At 42.9% G+C, this 10392-nt stretch overlaps 2 protein-coding genes across 6 annotated transcripts in view; one reads left to right on the forward strand and one right to left on the reverse strand.

Moving 5' to 3' along the window:
- Positions 1-692, reverse strand: part of LOC137421613 (uncharacterized) — a 19633-nt gene extending 18941 nt beyond the window's left edge. Inside the window, exon 1 of the mRNA XM_068107839.2 lies at positions 130-692. The gene's annotated coding sequence lies outside the window, so the exon portion shown is untranslated. The remainder of the gene's footprint in view (positions 1-129) is intronic.
- Positions 668-9594, forward strand: LOC137421614 (uncharacterized). 5 transcript variants are annotated; one of them, XM_068107840.2, is made up of 8 exons: positions 668-901; positions 6018-6175; positions 6273-6579; positions 6719-6769; positions 6910-6999; positions 7110-7290; positions 7439-7580; positions 7666-9594. In XM_068107840.2, exons 2-8 carry the CDS (start codon positions 6023-6025, stop codon positions 7969-7971), a joined length of 1230 nt encoding a protein of 409 aa, XP_067963941.2. In that variant the 5' UTR covers positions 668-901; positions 6018-6022; the 3' UTR covers positions 7972-9594. The 5 variants fall into 5 exon arrangements, with proteins under 5 accessions (XP_067963941.2, XP_078627328.1, XP_078627327.1 ...); XM_078771202.1 differs by having other exon boundaries at positions 769-901; positions 6273-6558; XM_078771201.1 differs by having other exon boundaries at positions 797-910.
- Positions 9595-10392: the final 798 nt, after the last annotated feature.

Here is a 10392-nt window from a genome sequence, read left to right on the forward strand (position 1 = left end):
ACGGTTCGCCGTCAAACGCGGGAAATTGAGACAACAGAATAAGCAAATGTCAATTAAACTAGAACGAAAGAGAAAAGCAACACAAGGAAAAAAAAAAAATACGATTTGATAGCAAAACACGGTATTTACTTTGCGATGGAAGCGCCTCAGCCGAACGACCAGGCCGCAGCGAAGCGCCGATTGGCTACAAGGCATGACGTCACACTTCCCTGACTACTGTTTCGTCCACATGTTCTTTTTAAAAAACGCGTAGGTAGTATGTCGACCAAACCAACCTCAAACCTGTCGACCAAACCAAGTTTGTTTAAACGTCTCATCGCCTGTTAATTGAAACTGTGTATTGTCTATTGATTGCATCGATTAAATCTTCCGACCCGGAATCCGCTTTTGTTGCCTTTAAGACTCCAAGCAGGCCTCAGATACACTGTTCTTCACAAAAAAGCGACAAGTAACCATTTGTCACATTTACACTATAATTTACTTAATAATTTAATTTAATTCACATTTACTTCAGGATACAAAAAAAATCAAGACAAACGCTGTATTCACGTCTAAATACAGTCATTTAATCACAAGTTACTCAGAATAGAGCGAGAAGCATAAACACGAAAGGATGCATTAAAATCGAAGAAATAAGGAATAAGTAGAAAGAAACACGAATGAGTAACACGAAAGAAGCGTGAAGGAAGACGAAGAAGGAATAAAGGAAGAAGAAAAACAAGAGTAAAAAATAAAGAGGAGAGTCCGAAGAAGCGAAATAATAAGGTAGAAAGAGGAAAAAAGAGGAAGAAGACCGAGCGAATCGGGTTTCGCGGATCGCCGGCTGTGCGCGGGACGAGCGACTGCAGAACGAGCAAGGAGCGCTCAGCGCGGGAAGGAAACATTATTCGATTGGTTCAAGGTTTGTGAGGTGCAAATATTGTGCTGCTGCACAGCACGACATCCAGTAAGCACACGGAGCGAGGGAGAGACTGGCGTGCAGCAGCCCGATTATGGAAGTCGAGGGTTTGCTTGGCCTAGGTAAACTGGTGTAGGCCCAGGCTCGGCCGGTGTAGGCCTCAAAGCCTGTTTGTTTCTCTCTCGAAATTTTGTCGAACGAATATATATTATATATATATAATACTCTATCGAGCTTTGGATATCCTTCTCGCATGAGCGACTCATCCGATGGCTGCTGTGACGGCAAAAGCTTGAATTCGGGAAGAGCAGCCCCGAAGCTGCACGACGAACGATGTGCAGCCGGTCTCGCTCGCTCGCAATAGTCGTTCTTTTTATCCATCGTCTCATTCCAACTTCATTCGATTTTACGTCCAGTTTTTATCATTCTTCTTTTCCTGATTGGGTTTTCTCTGCATAGATATTTTTATTTTCATAAAATCTGCTCAGTTAATCCAGTATCCTTCGTTGCGATCAAACGAAATAAAATAAACATTTACTTCCGTTTTCGCTGATTAGTGATTAGTGTATCTTCATTCACTATATATATATTCAAAGGAAAAGCGGGTTCTCTGAAGATTACGGCTTCGTTATGGTGCATAAATCAATCCTTAGACTTAGTTTTATAGGTCAGGGTATTACTATATAGTTCGACATGGCAAATAAGCACTGCTTTGTCGAGTCGATGAGAACATCTGCTTCAGTTGGCCTACACTGGGATACATTATGCATTAACCCCAGAATCAATATTTTTGAAAACCAATTTGTCTTTATGACGACCACAACTTAATGATAGCCCGAATTACTTGGATGATTGCCCGAATTACTTGGATGATTGCCTGAATTACTTGGATGATTGCCTGAATTACTTGGATGATTGCCTGAATTACTTGGATGATTGCCTGAATTACTTGGATGCTTGCCTGAATTACTTGGATGATTGCCTGAATTACTTGGATGATTGCCTGAATTACTTGGATGATAGCCTGAATTACTTGGATGATAGATAGCTTGAATTACTTGGATGATTGATTGCCTGAATTACTTGGTTGATTGCCTGAATTACTTGGATGATAGCCTGAATTACTTGGATGATAGCCTGAATTACTTGGATGATAGCCTGAATTACTTGGATGATTGCCTGAATTACTTGGATGATAGCCTGAATTTTTTTTGTATACTGAATTGAGGCTCGTGAAAGAGCTAACATTTATTTCACAAACAAATCAACCAGACAAACAAAATATACAAAAAGAGGGAGCGGAAGACAAGATGGGGAGAGAAGGGGAAGCACACAACCACAACATTTGAGAGCAGGGAGAAGTGTGTAAGGGAGAGGGCTTGGGGGGAGGAGGCATGGGAAGGGGGGGGAGGAGGCATGGGAAGGGGGGGTGGAGGGGGAGAGGTATAAAACATAAGGGGACCGAAATTAGCGGGGGTATAAAAGATCAAGGTTTTGGATGGGGGAGGATAAGAGATGGTGGTGAACAGCTGTTTTAAAGACCTGGAGGGTGGAGTGGGATTGAAGAGAGTGAGGGAGTTTGTTCCAGAGGCGGGAGAAAAGAGGAGTGAAGGTGAGCAGAAAGTCTTGATTTTGGCAGTTTAACCATAAGAGGGTTGCAGGCAGATCTTGTGCGACCTGTAGGAATATTTGGGGGACAGAGCCCAGAGAGAGCTGGGGGGGGCAAGGCCAGAGAGGAGTCAGTAGAAGACGGAAAGACCACCAACCTGCCTGCGGTGAGTGAGTGAAAGGCCCTTGGAGTTAGCTTCATCGCGGGAGATTCCAATGATTCTGAACGCTTTGGTTTCAACAGCGTGAAGACGAGCTAGGTGTGAGGCAGGAGCACCAGACCAGAGGGGAGAGCAGTATTCCATAGAGCTGCGGATGAAAGCCTTGTATGTGGTGAGGAGCTCAGGTGTGCCAAGGAAGGACTTCGCACGACGGAGGATGCCCAGTCGGCGACTGGCTTTGGAGGCCAGATTTGAAATGTGGTTTTCCCAGGTAAGATCATGGCGAATAGTGAGACCCAAAAGCTTGAGTGACAGAACTTCTTGGAGAGGATTATTCAGAAAGTGGATGGGAGGGTTGTCCAGTCGGTCTTTTCGTAGAGACATCGTAAGAGTGTGAGATTTATCAGGATTGAAAGACATGTTCCATTTGTTTGCCCAGTCTGTGATTTTGTCCAGGTCTGCAGAGAGTGAGGAGGCTGCAAAATGCCGATGTGAGGGATGAGGAATGGAGCGACAGAGAGTAGAGTCATCAGCAAAGAGAAAGAGAGGATTTTCAAGAGAGTCAGAGAGATCATTGATGAAGACCAGAAAAAGCACAGGGCCCAGAACACTACCTTGGGGAACTCCAGCCTGAACAGGAAGAGGAGATGAGAGAAACCCATTCAGGGCCACACGTTGACTACGACCAGAGAGGAAGTCCGCCAGCCATGCGTGGAGACTTCCATGGATACCAAAGGAGGAGAGTTTGGTGAGCAGAGCAGGGTGCCAGACCGTTTCGAAGGCACGTGAAATGTCAAGGGAGACAGCTCTAATTTCCTGTTTGGCGTTGAGGACCTCCATCCATTGTTGAGAAAGCAGAAGCAGCATGTCCAGAGTAGAGTGACCAGGTCTGAAACCAAATTGATTATCAGAGATCAAGCCATTGGAGAAGAGGAAAGATTTCATATCTGAAGCAATGATGGATTCCATGACTTTGCTGATAATTGGGAGAAGGCTGATTGGTCTGTAGTTGCTAGGATATGTTTTTGCACCTTTTTTGTGCAAAGCGGTGATGTTGGCTGATTTCCAAGCAGATGGCAGAATTACTTGGATGATTGCCTGAATTACTTGGATGATAGCCTGAATTACTTGGATGATTACCTGAATTACTTGGATGATAGCCTGAATTACTTGGATGATAGCCTGAATTGCTTGGATGATAGCCTGAATTGCTTGGATGATAGCCTGAATTACTTGGATGATTGCCTGAATTACTTGGATGATTGCCTGAATTACTTGGATGATTGCTGGAATTACTTGGATGATTGCCTGAATTACTTGGATGATTGCCTGAATTACTTGGATGATAGCCTGAATTACTTGGATGATAGCCTGAATTACTTGGATGATAGCCTGAATTACTTGGATGATTGCCTGAATTACTTGGATGATATCCTGAATTACTTGGATGATAGCCTGAATTACTTGGATGATAGCCTGAATTACTTGGATGATGGCCTGAATTACTTGGATGATAGCCTGAATTACTTGGATGATAGCCTGAATTACTTGGATGATTGCCTGAATTACTTGGATGATTGCCTGAATTACTTGGATGATTGCCTGAATTACTTGGATGATAGCCTGAATTACTTGGATGATAGCCTGAATTACTTGGATGATTGCCTGAATTACTTGGATGATTGCCTAAATTACTTGGATGATAGACAGCCTGAATTACTTGGATAATAGCCTGAATTACTCGGATGATAGCCCGAATTACTCGGATGATAGCCCGAATTACTTGGATGATAGATAGCTTGAATTACTTGGATGATAGATACCCTGAATTACTCGGATGATAGCTTGAATTACTTGGATGACAAAGAGCCTGAATTACTTGGATGATAGATATCCTGAATTATTTGGATGATACAGAAAACAACAACATGCATTTTAAAGGCCATTTTCCCTGCTAGAGCAGGGGTTAGCCTTGCGGTCCCCATGACAATCTTCTCCAGTTTGCCCTATTTTCTGCATCTCTCCTTGTTAACCCCCTTGCCCGCATTTCTTCTTCGACCATCTTTAGCCAAGTCTTTCTCGGTCTTCCCCGTCCTCTACGTCCTTCTACATTCATTTCCATTTTCATTTCATTTTTACTGCATAGCCTGTAGGACAATGCCGTCTGGAACAACGTTTATCTGTCCGTCCAGTGTATGAGTGTATGTATGTATGTATGTATGTATGTATGTATGTATGCATGCATGCATGTATGTCCCTCAAAAACGTTCACCAATCAGAGCTGAGGATCTAGTCACATGGCAGGGGGACAAGCATTTAGTAACCACTACAGTTACATATTTTACGAAAACGAAATACAATAACCTTCTGTGGAACGATTTGGGGTCCCAGCATGTGTCCTAAGGTTGGTAGGAGGTTTCAGAAATTCCTCAATACAATTATGATTTCGAAATGCGATCGACATGGACCTTGCTCCCAAATCCGGAAGTGAACAGATGACGACGGTTCGCTGGTTTGATAATATCTCAATACAATCGTGATTTAACATTATATTTTGATATATTAATATTGCAGTATTAATTTGTGGTTGGAATGATGAATGATGCTATTTGGAATGAAAATATAGAGATATTGAATTTACAGCAGAATGAGAAAATGATGTAAGGGTTTCCATCCGTGACATTCGCGGATTCCACATTTGCAGTTTCATCATTGACTGGACATAGCAACATTCAGACTGGGTACGTTTTTGTCCAAGTCCTTCACAAACCTGCTGTCAATGCCTGACGTTCGACTGAAGGTGGCACAGGAATGCGGATTTTATTGAAAATTTTTTGATACTTACATTATTTGCTAACTGGTATCCCCACCCAGGTTATACTATCTTCTTCAACTAAAGTATTAAACAAGCCTAGCTATGACGTTGTTAGACTATCGGTGTTGTTTTTTAGGAATGTATTACAAAATAATTGAAAATGAAATACAGAAATATCTAATTTGACATTATGGAGTATTATGTCTAGATTTGTGACAAAAAATCTCATTTTAATCCATTTAAAATTCAAGGTGTAACTCAACAAAATGTGAAAAAGTAAAGCCGTGTGAATACTTTCTGAAGGCAGTGTGCATACAACTACTCTACATTTGATAAACATCCAGGTCAAATTTTGTCTACACTCAAATACATAATTTTCAAAATCCTATTTTATTCTGCTCGATACCCTTGTGATTTAATTGTACTCTTGTGTATTTAATAGCAGCTACTGCAGAAGAAATACTGTACTGTAGACCCACCGTTTTATCTTTTTGGGAAAAATCATTCCATCGCTAAATTCCTTCCTTTTATGCAGTCGCGATGGCCGAAGCCTGTGTGGTGCTCGACCCTCGGGGAGATTTTGTGGGCTGGATGGCAGCCCAAGGAGGCCAGGCAAATTTTGTTCAAGCCATGGCACAAGAGCTGGGCATCAGTGACTACGACGCGCTGCTCGCCTGCTCTGAGGATGCTCAGGTACTGTCTATACTACATCAAAAATGTAACTCTTGAAGTTGTTTTGTGCCTCAGCAGACAACTACCATTCAGTGAAACATCTTTACTTGCTCCCCAGGTGCGGGCAGAACTCTTGACTCTCGCCCGCCAACGTCTTCCCTTCGCCTTCTATGCTGTATTGCGACGCCTTGTGCGAGCCATCTCCCCGACTGCACAGGTTACCCTTTGTGCGAGTGATGGAGGGGCAACTGGTGGACTCATCAGTAACCCAGGCAGCCCTACACGCCCATGGCTGGGAGGATTGGTGGAGGTGCTGGTGCTGACTATGAGTCGCTTAAGTCAAGAACTATCGCTCTCGGCTGAGCGACTTTGTTCACTGGATGCTTCCATGACAACTGGCACTGGTGCAGGAAACTCCAACGCTGGTTTGATGTCACTGCTGCTCGAACCCACCTATCATTTTCAACTTGGTCATCGTTTTGTTCGACCTCATTTTGTTTTAAAATGTCCTTTTTTACTCTTATAAGTAATGTACTGGCCTGACACTGCTTCCTTGTGCTGCAGATGATTCAGGCAAGAGGGAGGGCACAACTGAAGCATGGATTGAGGAACAAAGTAAGTGCAGCAATACTGTACTCTTTGTTGTAATGATCTAGTCCTTCGTACTGCTTGTGCCTCTTAGATATGCACGCTTTTCTTTAACCCTGGTTCTTCCTCACACGCACACCCCGCTCCGCACCCCCCTCCACTCGCAGCTGCACAAAATGAGGTGGCTGTGGCTTTCCAGGCTCAACAAGCAGATGGCGATCAGAGCTACTGTCATGTAAAGATGGAGACGAGTGATGGTATACTGCTAACTGGGTTATTTATTTTCATTCTGTAATAACTAATGTTTCACAAACCTCCGTGTAATTTCAAATGTCTCTTCCACATGTCTTCTGCCTGCTAAATGCAGTGCTGACACATCGCCAGGCAGACACAGCAGTTGCCACCCCAGAACCCACAGCCACTTGGGAAACGAGTGAAGTTCAAGGCGTTACTGTGGTTGCCCAAGTTGCAGAAGCCACACAGCTCGTCGTACAGCCAGCCACTATGGCTCAAGCCGCATTCGGAGGACGTCTACGGCAGAACTACAGGTTTGCCCATTGTCTCCCCTTTACCCGTGCCTTAAATCATACAATTGCATCTACTGGAAGTCATGTCTCAAATGTTGGAAGAAATTGAAGTTAAGTTCAACAGATTCATGGATGCCAAACTGATGACTCCGCATTGCCTTGTGCATAGGAGTGACGGGACTGCACGCCCATTTGGTTGTGAAGTATGTGGACAGAGCTTCCGGCACAATTGTCAACTCCGTATCCATCGGCGTATTCATGCTGGAGAGCGCCCGTACGTGTGCTCTGTCTGCGGCAAAGCATTTTCACAGGTTTGGTGCACCCATTAGTACCTGTAGCTGTTTTGGATACCATTATGTGCAGACATCTTTGAACACAAATTTTTTTTTTCTGCAGGCCGGACACTTGTTGTACCACTCGCGCACCCATACAGGTGAGCGGCCATTTGTATGCGAAACGTGCGGTCGAGGCTTCTCTCAGTCATCAAACCTCAACCGCCACCGCCGCACGCACCGAGCTTCTGCTACTTCCACGTCAAACTCACCAGGCCAAGCATCAGTTCCGTCTGTGAATTTGACCACCGTTACCCCCACCATGGCACCAACCCAAACCATCACTATCACGATCCCCTCACCCAGCCCGGCTCCAGCATCCCCTAATCCCACTTCTATTATCCCCACAGCTCCCGATCCCAGCTTGTGACAATCCCATTTACCACACCTTGTTGCTCAACTTGAGAACTATGTCCTCCTTCTCATCCCAACCACGGGGCCTTCCCAACTTTCTGAAGGATAGACTCAACCCAGACATATGATATCTCCTTGACCTGTGTGTCCAACCTGGTGTGGTTGAAGTACCAAACTTTGTTTGTTTTGCCCTCTCTTTGGTCCTATCTCTTTAATATTTATGTAATATGATTTCCTCTTTTCCCCTCTATACATATTTTTTTTATTCAAAATCTATCCAAAAGTATGTCATTAGTTATAAATAGTACTTCTCCAAACTTTGTTGTAGTTCACTCCATATTTTTAAGTGTCAATATCTTTATATAAAGGAGTGCAGTAGCACAATGCATTGGGATGCACGTTTTGGATTCAAAGTCCGACAATTTTGTGTTATATTTTTGTTTTTTAAAGTTCCCCAAAATGACTTCTCTCCTTTCATCCAGATATTTCACCCTTCCATTTGTGCCATACTCAAATCGCACCGCTGTTGGTTTTTATTGCCCCCCTCGGTTGCATCTGCTAGTTTGTACCGAAGTTGAAGTTCAGCAGAAAGGCGAGCTTGTCTGTGTCATTGTGGCATCTGGACAACTGGCATGGTAAGAGTTGAGTTTCCAACTTTAAGGATATGAACATGTAGAACGCTCTCCAACTCTCCCCAACCCCACAAACCTCCACATTAAAATGTAGAAGTTTGCAACATGAATAAATGAAGTCCCCTCCCATGATGTTTCTTCAGCCTTACATGCTACTAGTTGTCCTGCCAGGTATGTTGTGAAGATGTATTTAGTTTGTTGCAACATTTCACAAATTGCAGGCTTCCCTTTTGCTGTTAGGCACTTTCACTTTGGTGGGGTGAGGGTACAGGTTGTGGGGATGGAGAGGAGGGTAATTGAAGTAAAGCCAAATCTAAGCTTTTAATAACTTGCTGTGATGCCCAGCTTGGGTGGAGCAGTCCTTATCATTTTCAAAGGAGGTTTTCAAAGGAGGTCTCGTTGAGATGCTGATGCGATAAAAAGAATGACAGGATCAACATTGGATGTGCTTATGACCGCTTTTTCACGTTCGGAGTCGATCAATATTTACTCCTTTAGATCCCCGTTGCCTTTCCCTGCTGTAACATGCCATAGCGGGGATGAATCATTTAGTTTGATGCATTTTACTCTTGACCGACCCTATTTGGAGATTCAATTGTGATGTTAGCTTCTTCTTCTTTTTTTAAACTTCCTCCTGGATTTCATACGTACCTTTTAACGGGATTAGCGGTCACTTTGATGAGTAGATTGGGCTTTTGAATATTTATCGAAATGATCTAAAATAGGTAATAAATATTGTTACTGTTAATACAGACGGTTGTGTAAGGTTTGATATCCATCTGTCTGTTTATTTTATTTAAAGAAAACCCGATCAATGATTCGTGCTTTGCTATAAGCATATTTGCATCAAAAAGGTGTCGCACAACAATGTCCATTTATTTGTAATGAATATTTTGTTTCTCATGTTGTTTATAATCGTTGATTTTCATTCCTATAAACTGTCTCTCAACTGCTTTAGTGTAAAGCCTTGCTGTCGTCGAAAATATATTTTGTGAGCTGATCCTTCATTTTGATGATGATTTTAGTGTTCTTGTTTTATCAAGGTAAATAAGAAACTTGTTTTTTCCCCAATAATGGAATTAAGATACAAGTCTAGGCAAACTAATTGGAGTGGACATTAATTGTACAAAAAAATTGGACCGGGGGTCCTGAAGCTCACCGGGATCAGGAGCACCAGTCACTCAAACCCTCCACAGATCCCCTCAGACCCTGATATTTTTAATGCCACGAACAAACTTTGGTACAACATGGGCGATGAAGGTTGTGCTCAAGTTTCATTGAAATTGTGTGTGTAGTTTCAGAGAAGAGAGCAAATAGTTATTTTTGGGGGGGTGGGGAGGCATAAACCCATGCCCCCCATAAACTCCCTTAATGAGCGCAGATTTTGGTGCGTTCAATACACCTTCGCTAGGCATCAGATATGAAGCTTGTGGCCAAGTTTAATCAAAATGGTGTGTTTGGTTCAAGCGATAATGACAAGTGTTTACAGACTCACTCACTTTGACCGAGTTACCTACAGACACTGCTCGATCGCATAAGATCACCAGACTAAAGTCCAGTTGAGCTAAAAACCAAAATAAGTACTGCTAAATCTTGCTCACTCATCCAACAACATTATCGCTGATTAATGATAGATTTATTTATAAGTTCATTTCATTTCGATTCTCGAAGAGATGAACTTGTAAAATGGGTTATGATGGCCAGATGTCTGTCCTTTAACTTTTTGCTATTTTTGCTGCTCCTCCATTATCATCCGGCTGATTGTTCTGAAACTTGACACATTAATACAAGACAGTATCACACAA

The sequence above is a fragment of the Myxine glutinosa genome, chromosome 2 (genome assembly GCF_964187855.1).
Source record: "Myxine glutinosa chromosome 2, kmMyxGlut1.1, whole genome shotgun sequence".
Classification (NCBI taxonomy): Eukaryota; Metazoa; Chordata; class Myxini; order Myxiniformes; family Myxinidae; genus Myxine; species Myxine glutinosa.